At 38.9% G+C, this 15,341-nt stretch overlaps 1 protein-coding gene across 1 annotated transcript in view; it reads right to left on the bottom strand.

Moving 5' to 3' along the window:
* AFF2 (AF4/FMR2 family member 2) overlaps positions 1-15,341 on the bottom strand; it is a 449,088-nt gene that overhangs the window by 97,964 nt on the left and 335,783 nt on the right. Inside the window, exons 8-9 of the mRNA XM_018552592.1 lie at positions 13,649-13,700; positions 2,893-2,933 (exon numbers count right to left, since the gene is read on the bottom strand). Coding sequence (XP_018408094.1) covers positions 2,893-2,933; positions 13,649-13,700 — 93 coding nt within the window. The remainder of the gene's footprint in view (positions 1-2,892; positions 2,934-13,648; positions 13,701-15,341) is intronic.

The following is a 15,341-nucleotide window of genomic DNA, read 5'->3' on the forward strand; positions in this document are numbered from 1 at the left end:
GTGTCCCTGGTTAGCAACCAGGGACGCTGATCTCTCTGAAAGTGGCCGGAGCCAGCCATAAGATCACGGCTGGCTCCGCCCAGCTGTCAGAAGCAGGCTGTCGGCCAGCCAATGGCCGGCCGCTCGGCCAGCTTAGTCTTTCAGCACGGCTCAGCGCTCGACTGAGCCGCTCGGCCGTGATCGGGAGCTGTACGGGCTATTGTGAATAGCCCGTACAGCACCCCCTCGGTTCTCCAGAACCGAAGGGGTCCTGGTGCCGAAGCTAGCCGAAGGATCGGCCGAAGCTACGGCCAGATCCTTCGGCAGCTTTGTGAATAGACCCCTATGTTACGAGTCTATTGCAGGTAGGGAAAACATTTCCTCAGTCTCCAAAATAAACTCCTCTGTTGTAAGAGCTGCTGTATATGCTGAGAGCTCTCTCTCTCTCTCTATGCTCTGTAAACTCCTGGCACATACAGTAATTCTAACAGTGGAGAAAGTCAGTAATGTGTCCCCTGATAGCCACAAAGGCTGAGCAGCTACATCTAATACAGCACCAACATCTCATCGACTACAGCTTTCCCTTCAGTTATACCTGTCAGCTCTCTTCCTCTCTGTGCATGCTCCCACTGTCATACACAGCAATAACCTAGGAGTAGAGTTGTGAGAGCAGCAGCTGGGGTCACCACAGAGAGGAATCTCACAGTTTCATATATAGATTGAAAAAAGACAGAAGTTCTCTGAGTTCAACCCATAAACCAAAAATAGAAAACCCTCAATAAACAGCATAAACAGAACAATGTCCACAGTTACCCACAGTTGATTCAGGGGAAGGCAAAAAAAACAAGCTATAAAGCATGATTCAATTTGCTCCAACAGGCGAAAATACATCCTTGCTGATCCCCTGGTAATCAGATATTTAACACTGGATGAACTCAATGAAGTGTTAGATCTGTAAGAAAATTTAAGCTCGCTTGCGGTCGTGTTCCATGTTTGCCACGGGTCCTCATTGAGTTTAACAGGGCCTGCCGCACAACAAATGTGGCCAGGAAGCTCATGTAGCAGATTTTGTGACACGCATTTTGCTTCCGCGTTTATGCGTTTTTTCATGCACGCTAACGTGGAGAAAAAAACACGTGTCTTCTTGGTCTTGTTTGGGTTGCCATTAGAAATAAATGGCAACACAAATGTGTTGCATTTTGACACGTTTCCATGACTTTAAACCATCAGCAATTAACAAATACTCATGCCCTTGAGTTTGTGAGAACAACATGCACTGCAAAATATCATTCAATATACTTAGAGAACGCAAGCTTTGACATTTCTTCAAGGTGGCAGCTAAAGAACAATAGCTTTCATCAAGATTAAAAAAGAAAAAAAAAGGTAGTTATATCTCATAAAATATCTTGTGGATGACCCATAAGATATTTTGGAGCAGACAAAATCTGGAGCAGTTGCCCATGGCAACCGATCAGCTTCTCTCTTCATGTTGTTCAGTTAGGAATGAAAGAGAGAAGCTGATTGGTTACTGTGCACAGCTGCTGCAGATTTTGTCTGGATCTCCAGTTTTGATAAACTCTCCTCTATGAATACTGTATATGCACATTTCACCAAAAATGTGTGGCTAAATATGGTGGCTATCAAAAAGAATAAAACGGTGTGTAACATCATAAAAACTACATAGGAAAACATTACTTTTTGTGAAATTATACATTTTTAAAGGAAAACGGTGCTTTGTTTGCTGTGAAAACACCTTTTACTTCCACGTATAGAGGAGCATGTGAACCACTCTAAGATGACACTGGGCCAAAAAACGAGCACCAGCACATAGCCAGAAGTCATAGCACTGTGTGAGCTACAGTCTGGGCAACCCATAGCATACGTAGAGGAGAGGGGGTATTAGAATGACCTTGTTGCTTTGCCCTGCATAGGCAATGTACATATTCAGTTTAAGGCCTCATTCACACGACTAACAGCCGGCCTGTACAGATCTGTGCTATGTGCATGGCCGTATCAGGCCACTCCCAGGAAGGAGAGGTGCTGCGTGTGATTGCACGCAACAGCCTGTTCTTCTCTATGGGAGTACACAGCTGTACGCCACCTTATGCTCACACGAACTGCACACCCGTGCGGGTGTCCCTGCTTGCACACAGACAGGATCCATCTTGTCTGTGTACGAGTACGGACATCCACACCCGCACAGACGTGCAGTTCGGGTGAGTGTACGGCCGCATACTCCCATAGAGAAGAACGGGCTGCTGTGTGCAATCACACGCAGCACCTGTCCTTCCTGGGAGCGGCCCGATAGGGCCGTACACACAAAACCGATATGTATGGGCCGGCTGTTAGTTGTGTGAATGAGGCAGAAAAAAGGCATACAGTCATATTATATATACACAGTAGAAATCAGACCTATAAAGATATAATCTATAAAACATGCAGAGGTAAGTTGTAATTTGCAACCTCTTTACTCTGCAAATGAAGAACTCAACTTTACCATACAGGGTTGTATCTAGCTATTTCAGCAACTATTACATTTTCCCAGATGAGTGTCAGCTGAGATGGCCAATCAACAGAAAACAGAGAGGAACTGTGGCTCTTCCAGCTGCTCTTCCAGCTGTACAATGATAAAGGGCTGTCCAGGAAACACTTATAAAAAGTGCAAAGATACAACTTAACAGAAAGCAGCAGTGCTTTTTAATTAGTTTGAGGATTCCAAACTCAGAAAGCAGAAACTATACCGGTATCTAACAAAATCTATAGAAATCTACTTCTTAGACAGTTCAGCCATGTGGCCTGGAATTTTCAAGAATTTAGCGATGATCTGTTGGGTGGTCTACAAGGCATTCATAACATTCCATTAATATACTCATAACCTAATGCAAAAATGCAAATAGAAAATATACAACTTACTTTACTGGCACACTTCTCTGCTGTTTTAACTTTTCACTGGCCTATGAATAAACACAAATGTTGGGTTAATGTATCTGTTTACAGACTATTTACAGTAGAATATCAAAGAGATAGAAAAATAATGTATTTATGTTTAAAACTTTGTTTTAACTTTTTGGTTTACACTATTCTGAAATTCATACAAGGGAAGCTCACTCAAGTTTCCTTTTTAATTATTTTTTATTGTAAAATCCAACTTTGATGGCTATCTCTGGCTGGGCAAGCAGAGTGCTGCAACAAAATATAGCAAATCTCAGTACTGTAACCTCCCAGGCAAGTAAATATGTTGTCTCACCTGTATGATCTCCTTGGCCTAGATTTAATATATTAAATACTTTAAAAATATATTTTATTCAGATTTGTTTTATTATACTATACTTCAAAGTGCACCTATGACCACTGCAAATTTACTACAATCACGGGTTTTATATAATTTTTTGCATATAATTTTGTATCCAGAGTGCTGCAGAAGTCCCAAAACCCAAGGTCTTCTATTATGAAAGTTCTGACTAGATCTTCTATAATCATATTCTGTCCTACCATTCTCCACCTTAGCCTCTCTATTGGTCGAAAAATAGAAAGAGCAGCCTCACTGGTCAAAAGAAAAACAAAAGGCTACAAATTTACTTTAAGAGCCGTTCCAGGAAACACGGGAGCCCAAGCAGTTGCACATCAATTATCCAGCAATTTCTGCCTTTGATTTAAAGACATAGGGGGTTATTCACAAACGCTGAACGCTGTTCGGCTATTGACTACAGGCTTGTACAGTGGATTTCAACTGCATATCGGCTGAAATCAGCCATACATCGGCTTGCTTCGGGTGGCTTCAGGTCGGCCAGACATGCTCAGCATGTTTGGCCGACCAGAAGTGCAGAAGGAGTTCGACTCCAACATCTGGAGGAGTTCGACTCCAACATCTGGAGGAGTTCGACTCCAACATCTGGATCGGCTAAGCCGAACCTCCGGCAGGCTATTTGCTGCTGTCCAGCCTATTCTCATAGATGCCGAACATCATGTTCGGGCGACCCAAAGTGCAGAAGGAGTTCAACTCCAACATCTGAAGGAGTTCGACTCCAACATCTGGATTGGCTAAGCCGAACCTCCGGCAGGCTACTCGCTGCTGTTCAGCCTATTCTCATAGATGCCGAACATCATGATCGGCTGACCCAAAGTGCAGAAGGAGTTTGACTCCAACATCTGAAGGAGTTCGACTCCAACATCTGGATCGGCTAAGCCGAACCTCCGGCAGGCTACTTGCTGCTGTTCGGCCTATTCTCATAGATCCCGAACAGCAGTGAGTGACATTAAACCCTCAGATTTTTTTACATAAAACAATACTGTATGTGTGCCTTACTGTAATCCATGGTTGTTTCCCTTCTCTTTGCTGCTCTTCCTTTTAAATCTGTATCTCTTCTCATGCTGGGTAGAACTTCTGTTTTGCAGCAGACTGCCTTGTCTCTGGAATGGATACATGGTGTCTGTGTGCAGGTTCACAACCTGAGCCAGCACTACAGGTAGAGGCACTCAGCTGCAAAGGGAAGTTCTCCCCCAGCATGAGAAGATATAAGGATTTAAAAGGAAGAGCAGCAAAGAGAAGGGAAACTACCATGGATTACAGTAAGGCACACATTACAGTATTGGTTTATGTTAAAAAATCTGAGGGTTTAATGTCACTTTAAGGCTGTTTTTTGCTGGATGAGCAATGCTACAAAAAGTAGTTAAAATGTTTATAACTCAGAAGAATCAATACAATTGAAAAAAATAAATGAGAGTACCATTGTTCAATTTTTCAAATAAATAAATAAATGGGTTTATCAATGTTTGCAAGTATCTTGACTACTTTTTGCAGCACCCAAACAGCCATTTGAGGCTACAAATATTACAGATGGCCATTTTGGGATATGGAATGCCTAAAAAGGAAGTCAGCTGTGAGTTGGGAAAGTCTGCTACCCACTATTCCGTCTTTGTTTTACATCAACTAATTTAGGAAAATTATAAATAGTAACTCCTCAACATGCATGCATGCTTGACATCCATCAACCCAATTTTATTTCAGTAAATGACAAGATGACACTGGGCTAGAAATGTGAGCATTTTTTTAATAACTATTACATCAGCTATGTTATTTTATATTATATGTTATTTTTCTGCAATGTTTTTCACATTCATGGATCCCCAAAATGTATTACAAAATGATTTCTCATTTCTATTTTACAAGTTACGTGACAACATCCTCCCCAAACATGCTTATTATATAAATTCATATTTATGACTCAGACTGCAATTATTTTTTTATTGCATTTCAAAATTGTGAATAGGAAAAAAGCCGCATCAGTATGAATGCCCTTAGTTTTTCAGTTTATTGGCACTTGAATGCAAAGTAATTTTCTTCTAAAGTACTTAAAAGCAAAGACTGACAGTGTTAAAACATTAAACTGTATAAACGGCTTTGTGGAAATGACTGGTGGTCTGTACAGCTCCTGCTGAAATGTGTCATAAAATTACCACTATAATTAGCATAGCGATTCCTTCTTTATGACAAGGGATCATGTCACTGTAAATGAACAGCAGAGGTAAAATGTTAAAAAAGAAAAAAAAAAACTTCTATTCCTTTCAAGACGGGATTGGGAAATGTGACAATAGCAACCTACAGTGCTATTATCTGTGCACAGCCAACCATGTAGAAGAATATGACTAGTATCAAGACACCGCAGAGCTTCAAATGTGACACTCTCTGGGTCTCAAAAATTTTTTGGCTAATCTTATATTCTATCATGTGCCAATTTTTTTGTGCTGTTTGTCTTCTCTGCAGACAAATATTAGTGTGAGAAGGCATTACAGAGAGGCAGCATAACTCCACTGTTCTGATGTTTAACCTAGTGAAAGTTGGTGAATATTTATTGCACAGCAGTAGCTATTTAATTGTGTGGCTCAGCCACTTTAAATGATGTTTTAACTATTTTTATAAAAAATACCTCAGAACACAAAGGGGCAAGTGAAGGAGCAAGGGGCGGTGAACATGCAGCTTTCCATCATGTCTATACTAGCCTTCTTGGTCTTGAGGATTTGGGGTATTTTGAGAGGGAGTCAATAAAAGGGGGTTCTCTTAATGCATGTACCAGTCTTGTTCTGATGGCAAAGGGCTCTTTAGCATCCCCAGTGCTCAGGAAAGAGTAATGTCATGGGGGAGTTAGGTGTAGCCTATGGGGAGGGAAGAAGGGTTCTAACCCTTTGTGGTGATGCAGGCAAGGTATTAAAAAACAGATTCACATGGGTCACCCATCATACAGATGAAATAAATGGAGGCAGGAATTGGTGGCCAAGCCTTCATAACTGTCATATAGTGTCAAGCCTTGCTGATTAGAGCAGTGCAGTTTTGATGCCTCCTGGAAAATGTTAAGGCATCCAGAGGTACCTGTCAACCTTGATTAATGTTCTCAGTTCAACATACAAATCTGACTAATTCACTATGCATTTTATAATATAACATTTATCATAAAAATAGGAGGTTGAGCTTCTGTTCAACAGTATGTTTGGTTGCTTAAAAAAACAGGTTAAGGTTTTCTTAAGACTTCAGCAAAAGCATAGGGTAAAAGTTAGTTACTGTAAGATCCTCCGCGGGTCCCGTGGGCGCCCATTGCATTCCATGCTGGAGCGCGTCGCCAGAGGGAGCGTCACTACGGCTCCGCCCCGTAGAAAGTGGCGCGTGTGTTCCAGGGTGGAAGCCGCTCCATTAGGTAGTGTAACTGAAACCGTTTAGATCTATAACTGTGGTCTATGAAGTAATAGACCATTTCAACCTTAAAAACATAATTGAGGATCACGGCAGATGATGCTGTAACCCCTAACTCTCCGTATAGAGTATCTGAGAGTGACGCCTGGGGTAAAAGCCTGACTAGCCGTTCCAACTGGTTACAGTGTTCTACGGCCTCCTCTCATAGTTCTGCAGCTGAGATCCATAGCACAGAGGATTAGGGGGAACATGACAGTTACACAGGTAGGAATTCAACTAAGTCCACTTTGTGAGTGCAGAGATAAACCTAGGACTGCGTAATGTAACTGTATTTGGGTTATATATAGCTGAATTCTATAAAAACTCACATAGTTGAATTGGAAGACTCTAGTTTGAAAATAAGGGATACAAACAGCAGAGTGAGATTGTTAGATTAATTTACTAAAGGCAAATAGGCTGTTCACTTTGCAAGGATACCCAATCATTAGGAATGAAAATTAAAAATTAGTATACTTGCTTAAACATCATTAGTTGATGGAAGTCAGCAGAGCTTCCCATGAAAAGTGCAAATTCCCTTGCTAAGTGAACAGTATATTTGCCTTTAGTAAATCAACCAGTTTATTTTAGCTAACATAGCTCTTGTGAGAAGGTGTATTTGCTAAGTGACCAGTAAAGCTGTCACTATTAAAGGCACAATGGTTAGTGAGTCTCACAGTTGCATAGAGATTCACTAGCTGCAGCATCTATACACAACAGGGAAATCCAATATAGGTAAGAACAATATTTTCACTATCTGCAATTTGTAATAGAATTTCGACTGATTTTGGTCCCACACACAATATTCTAGTGATTTTTACCAGCTAAGGACTTAGTAAATAGATTGTTTAAAAATAATGACCAGTGTCTATGTTTACATTACAGCTTTTACGGCCTTATAGATCCCTCACTATCACTCCCAGTTTGTTGCTTGGTAAAAACCTAGTCCTTCAGGGTATGGACCAGCATGTGACCTCTTCCTCAGTGATACAGTGCTCGAGCTTGAGTAGCCAAGTAGCAGGCCCAAACACTGTTTCAGGCACAGGACAGAACAGACATTAAGATAGTGTAAACACCATCCTACAAGGAGCTTCCACAGGGTTAAGACTTGTTGTTTAAATGCAGCAACAATGTGTGTGGGATGGATTGGTAAATTATTAATTTTGCCCCTTTACAGCAATTTAACTCCAGACTCCATTCTAATGCATCTATTTGTTTTTCTTAAGTTGCCATACTTAATATAGGTAACATACAAAACATTAAAACCAAATAAAGTGTAACTCTACACAACATGTTAAATTCGGCCTGTTAAAAATCCTTTAACAATAAATCAAATTGCTTCTTAAAATGAACACTTAGTGGTCTGCCAGATCATGGTACATCCTCCAGCAGGGTAACAATGCCATTTTGCCTGCAGTGAATTCCCTGCTTTTGGAGAAAGTGATGCAGAGCACCCTTTTTGATCCCACCTGGTTCAGTGAGTGAAAACCTTGCCATGCCCAGTGATGATGTCACAAGGGATGTCACTTCCCTAAATTAATTCCTAAATACCATGATACCTATAACATTAAAAAATAATCATCACAAGTTAGGTGAGCTTAATTCTCACAAGTCATTACAGATAATCATGTGTATGTAAGGTTTTGTATAAGTAAGGGAAAGCCTTTGCAGTATTTTCAGTTATTTGAAAGACAGCACTCAAATAGATGTGAAATAGATCATAAAATGGCAGGACACTTTTTCCCCAGTTCAAATTTCAGCACAGCAGGAGCAAGGGAAACAGTAAAACTGTATATTTGCAAACCTGTTTGATTTCAAAAATACATATATTAAAAGAGGTGGCATTTTAAATGTGCACTTTTTGTTCTGTTTAGAGTGATTGGACCATGAACCACATTCTAATTGTCTCATGCTGGACTTGTGAGGACCCTGTCTGTCATTTAACACAAGCTGAAATCCAGATTTGGTGGGTTTGAACTTACGTTTATAGCACCTGCAAATAACAGTTCAGCAAAATCAAAATAATCCAATCTTCTAAAACCATTTTAGCCAAACTCTAGACGCAACAGCTAAAGATGTACAGAAACCACTCTATCTGGAAGAGTATTAATATTTGCTAAGGCAAGGAAAGGCCAAGTTATGGCCAGATCAATTCCCCCCTTGTGAAACTGTTGAGAAAACAAACACCAAATCATCCAAATGAGTACATTTCTGGGCCCCAGTGCTTGCCTTAGACATGGCCTTAGAGGCCAGATCCAGTTTACTGCTGAACCCATTGATCTGTGTACAGTCCATTTATCATTCATGAAAAGAGCCAGTGATCTTCACAGTATATTAGAAGAAACAACTGAGATCATCTGTCAACGGCCCTCTTATTTCTGTTTCCCTCTCCACAGGGACTGCATCTCCTTCGATTCTTCTTGAATTAAAATGTTGCTAAGCAACACAGCTGGGGGCACCGATGGCAGAATAGCTTCAATCTATCAAACTGTTTAAGCAGCTGGAGTTTTCAGTGGTGATTTTTTTCTCCCCGTGAACAATAATGCATAATTATGGAACACAAGCCATGCTCAAATACACCAGAATATCACATATGTTTAATGTAAAGCGGGACAAAACCCTTTTCTCATGCAAATCTGAGGTGAAATCCACTATTAGCTAGCTGGACTCTCCCCAATGGTTTATCTGGTGCTGTCATTTTTCAGAAATGATAACATGCCACAAAGGATCATGAGATTCACAGTGCATTAGAATAAATATTCTAATTCACTGTTTTGTTTATTTCTTTTATCTATGCCTTTTCATTGCCTTCCTCCCTGTTACTAAAAAGTTTAGCAGAAATTAGATTTGGAAAGAAGATTTGTTCCGGCGATCAATTTTAGAGAATATATTCATGTAATATATTTAGGGAAAAATCTAACTTGCGTGATTAAATCAGATGAAACCAGTTTTTAAGATATAGATCAGACTATGCTTCTGCTGCTTCAATTGTATTATGTGTTAGAACCTTTTATATAAAGGATAAAAACATTTTACAAACAGCATAATTTATAACTAATCTGAAAAGCTGACATTACAATTATTTTATTGTGATAGTACATTTCACTGCTATGAATCGATATATAAATTGGCATAACCCACTTAAATGCACTTTCCTGCTGCACACTCCTGTTTGCTACTCTGGTCGCTGCAAAGAACTGTGCGTGAATACAGTAAACCTAAAATATTATTCTGCACTCTGCTATGCACACCTCCTCCCCTGCCCCCTCAGCATTGTAATTGGCTCCTCGTGCACTACACAATGCATCATGGTAGTGCAGGGGAGCTTGGGTTACAAACCTGAAACTACCAGGTTTTTCAGCAGGAAAAGAAAACAGCAGTGGATGTGAATGATGAGCATAAGCAACACAGGATGCCTGATGTATAGTGGAGGGTGGGTTTGGGTATATTGCTTTAGTACAGGTGTGCTTCAAAGTTTCATTTCTGCTTACACCATGTTATTTTCAAACAATAGAACAGTGCCACAACTACCATACTGTAATATATATTTTATTTACTAAATTAAGCTATAACTAGATATATGACAAACTGTGACCCATGGGCCTAGTTGCTATCTGTAGATCTGGGATTGACATGGTTGACTCTATGACTGCCATGTGACAGCCTCTGTTCAGCAGCATTACATGTTCTCAAGCAATACATTACTCACAATTGGCTGGGATAGTGATTGCTTCTGAACATTTACAGAATGCATCAACATCACAAAAAATGAGGCGCATTTCATGAGGCATTGCAGATGCTATTTGCAAAGCTATGAAACCCACGTCTACTAAACTAAGATTATGTATGTATGTATAGAGATGACCAAATAGTTAGTCTTTATTGGTTGCCATGGGTTACTACACTTTGTATATAGTCAGTAAGGCTGTATGTGTATTGGTAACGTAGCGAATCATGTTCTTAAGGAGAAAGAAAGGAGAGGCAGGTCTCTGAAAAGGACAGTTATTTACAAAATAAAACAACAATAAGCAGAGAATGGTTATTTTAAGTAAATCTGTCATAGGGTTAGGATCAATTCAAACTGAGCATATACTACTACTGCTACTACTACTACTACTACTACTACTACTACTACTACTACTACTACTACTACTGTACATAAGCAGAGGTTACCTTCAGTAAAAACAATCTCAACGCATAAAGAAACAGAGATATAAGCAAGGAAGCTATCAACTTTCCCTGTAAAAGTCCATCTTGGTTCCAGCCCCCCAATTGCCAAGTATTTTTATATGTCAATAATCATTATTGTTCAATAATCATTGTTTTTGGACATCAAATGTGGAAAGGGACAAGACATGAAGGATTACAGGCAAAGTCAAGTTTTATAGGAAAAGTTGATATTTGTATACAAATTCAGCTGTCTATATCTATGAATCCATTTGTCTTTTTGTCATGTAGTTTTCCCTTAAAGTTAATTCTACTTATGCATTTTTGCAATATATATTAGACACATGCATTCGGATTCGGACGAACATTCAAATCAACAAAATTCAGTTGAATTGACGGTTCGTCCGAATCCGAAATAACAAATAATTGATATGCCCGAATATACTAAAACAATATTCAGGCATATTAAAATTTGTTTTCAGAACACGCGGTGGCCATATTGGCCGCCAGCACGTTCTGCACATGCCCGCCGCCATCTTGGAAGCAGAATGCATAACATCACATGAGGCCATGCATGCGTGGCGCTGGGTGACGTTATTCACAGAACGAGTGGTGGCCAAATTGGCCGCCAGTGTGTTCTGCGCATGCACGCTGCCATTTTGGAGTATATCTTGGTATACACCAAGATGGGGCACCCACATTTTCTGAAAATGTATATAGGGTTTGTTAGCTGGGGGAGGGGTGTTTCTCCTCTGACTCTTTCAGCTGTACATTGTATGATTATATTACAGGGCATTATCAGCATCCTAAAAATGCGTAAACTAAAGTGATGTAGAAATGCCTCAAGTATACACTTGATGCTTAAAGGTGGTAAAATTAAATATCTACATGCAAGATCTCATATTTACCTGACTCAAAATAAATGATCTCCTTCTCTCTCTCTCTCACCCTCTCTCCCACTCTCTATCCCTCTCCCTCTCCCCCTCTCTCTCTCTCCCTCTCTCTCTCTTTCCCTCTCTCTCTCTCGTAAAAATAACAAATATTTTTCTATGCTTGCGGCTTTTTCAAAACATGAGGAAATGTGCATGAACTGGAGAAATGTACTAAATGTGTTTTTTTGGTAAAGCATACATGGTAAAATACAGCTGCCATATTCAGATAATTATTGAAACGGAACAATACAGATGTAAGAGTTTACAAAGGGAATAATAAAAAAAATTTGTGTGCAATATTTTTGAATACAACAAAATAAAACATACATATGACAAACTTTTAAGATTTATGGTTCGCTGGAGTATAAAGTATTGCTGTGCTTAATAATAGTGTCATAAATGTTTTAAATCTGTACAGCGTACAGTCTAACAATGAAGGAATTCCCATCTGGAATGTTAAACAGATGGTTACTTGTTATAATGAATCTGCCCTATAAATATCCTTTGCCATGGTCAGCATGATTTTGAGAGAGTAAAGGAAAAAAAATCATTGAAACATTTCAAGCTGCTGATAACTCCAGATTTAAAAGACAGTTATTAAATAAAAAATGTCAATACTCGTGTCTTGGCAAAAACATTTGAGACTGATTATGCTGCTTCTATTGAAAGAAAAACATGAAGTCTATATCTTTAGATCTTTTATTGAGCAGTGAGCCGAGCATCAATAGCTGCTGCTCAACTGTAAATGAAAATTGATTCCAGATCTAACCCCTCACTTATAGTGCTCCTTCTAATCTAAACTTACCCTATTAAACAGCAAAGGAAAGCATATTTAATGGAATGCCTGGAAAAGCAATTAATATTTCCAGTGTAACACAGACACAAGCAATGATTCATACAAAAAATAGGTAAGACCCAACCAGACAATGGCAAAAAGGAAATGTTAAATTGCCCTGGACAACAAAGCATGGGAAAGAAAATTATCTGAAATAACCAAATAAATGAAGCTTGCTTAATGTGGGAAAAGGTTTTATAATATTTAGTTCTCACTTGGCATCTATTAAGCTGGGTTACTAACCTCACAGAAATATAGGAGGAGTCTATAAGTACATAAACTGATCAAGGTTGTTCACATAATCCATGAAAAAGAATGGTAGTTTTAAAGTATTGATTTTGACTATTTGCAAGTCACGATTTGTGTTACATTTTTTTTATGCAGGATTTGCTGGTCATTTGGTAATACCTTTCAAGCAATAATGGCAACTTTAGTATAGGACAATGTTGAACTGCTACAAATTGGCACCTGATAGGAGGGCAGATGGTATAGTCATCCCCACACAGCTGTAACAGGTCTCACTGGGATTTTATCCACAGAAATTTATGATTATGAAACCAGTTTCTGGGTGACCACATGGCTCAGCATAAATCTGAGCAATATACGTTACAGCAAATGGAGGTAAGGGGGATCTCCAGATGAGGTTGTCCCCCACGGAATTCCTACCAGTTGTAAGAAGCCAGCATGTAACTCAGCCAGCTGGCATGTGCTTACAATTATGGTTAAGATGGATTTAGAGTTTGTTCATATACAAATCAATCAGTAGAATTACTGGCATAATTAAACATTAAAAATGTACCACCTGAACAAGATCTCTTTCTTAAGGCTTTTTATTTTCTAGTAGTTGTTAAGTTCTTGGATTAGCAAGTAGAAAAATGACTAAGATATTGGGATTCATTATCCAATGTAACTTTTACTGATTACAGATATTTAATGGTAGGATGGTTTATATGATTTGCAGCTACTGAACCCACTGTAGTCTACATAGCTCCATATATTTGGGAGTAAGAATACCTGCTCACTGTCTTCTTCATCACTGCTCAGCTTTAGGTCATCTTCAAGCATGCTGTAAAAAAGAAATGTAGAAAAAGTTAAAATAAAATCCAAAAGTGTCAAAAATAACCTTACTCTGTAATTGATGACCTTTCACAATAACGTAATCAACAGTGAGTGATACTGGTTGATTGGATTAAATAATCATAGGTATAAGTGAATGTTAAACTGAATGTGTCACAAAAGTAGAATACTAATATGTAAAGTTTTAGATGGAAGTTGCCATTTTTTACTCATGGGATACAGAGTAGTACTGACGCAGTGAGGTCGCCTGCAGTAAAAGTAAAGAAAGGGGTTGGTTTACTAAAGGAAAAAAGGCTGTTCACTTAGCAAGGGAATTTCCCCTTAGCTTAGTGAATATGGCAAAGCTCTGCAGAGTTCCATCATCCCACTGTGTGGAAGCACAAATACTATTTTTTTTACCAGCACATAATTGGGCATTTTTCACCACAAAGCTTAGGGAAAATTGCATTGCAAAGTGAACAGCCTATTTGCTTTTAGTAAATCAACCTCTGCGGTTCTACTGCTTTAGAACTGCTCTGGTTAGCATTACAGTATGAAAGCATCAGCTGCTTTTCATAATGTTTGTATGGTTATTATTCTCTCCTGCTCACTGAAAATGGACTGTAGAAATTGGTTGGTGACTGTTGGACATAATTGTGTTATAATGCTGCCATAGAGCAGCAACCTTGGCCTAGGGATGTCAAAAGCTAAGGCAGCCTTCCCCTGCATGGTAATGTTAAACTTGTTTTTCCTTAGCAGTGGAAAACTACACATTGATTTTTTTTCTGACTTCTGAATGGGGCAGCATTTAATGCAATAAAGATGCCATGTCTACAGTAATGTATAAACAGTAGGCATGTAAATTTCATTTTGTTACGAATGGATATTTATACGAATTCAAGCGTGTCCCAATGTGAACAAATCCAAATTTTCCTTTACCAAAAATTTGGATCTGTCCGAATTCTGTTCAAAACAAACCTAAATTGGACATGTCACTGTTATCAGTTGTTTTTTGGGGCTATTGGGGGTTGCATTACATGTGGCTTCTTGTGGATCTTTTCAAAACAAAAATTCGGACGGATATTACATCTGAAAAAAAATCCAACAAATCGAATTTCGGATCTGAAACCCAAAAAGTGAAAGAGATAAAAAAAATCTGATTAGATCCAAAACTAAACTAAATGATTTTTTGCAAGATTACATGTCTTAAAAACAGCCGTGGCAACAATGTTAACCGTTGCAATAATATATTTACTTTGTTATTGTATGGTAAACAAAGCATCTTATTTACTAAAACATCCACATAAAAATCAAACACTTTAGAGTCAGAGTTGGTACTATCTTTTAGTGAAAAGAACAGGTGAATTCTATACTTAAAACCTAAAGCTTGGTTTTCCAACAGGGATTTAATAGTATAAATTAAATTATCAATGCAATCAGCAAGAATATTTCTTTTTAGCATATAATTCCTGTTTGGAAACATCACAACACTTCCACATATTTTACAGAGACTAGGTAGCTACTGTTTTCCCTGCCTGACAGGTACCTATCATGAATAGGCATATTCAACCCACTGCTGCCTTTGATCATTTTATTTATGTTGTTAACAAGGGTTGTGGTCTAGTAACAGGAAGAGCTGCATGGTAATAGC

Source organism: Nanorana parkeri, unplaced genomic scaffold (genome assembly GCF_000935625.1).
Source record: "Nanorana parkeri isolate BGI_ZX_2015 unplaced genomic scaffold, ASM93562v1 scaffold93, whole genome shotgun sequence".
In the NCBI taxonomy this organism is placed as follows: Eukaryota; Metazoa; Chordata; class Amphibia; order Anura; family Dicroglossidae; genus Nanorana; species Nanorana parkeri.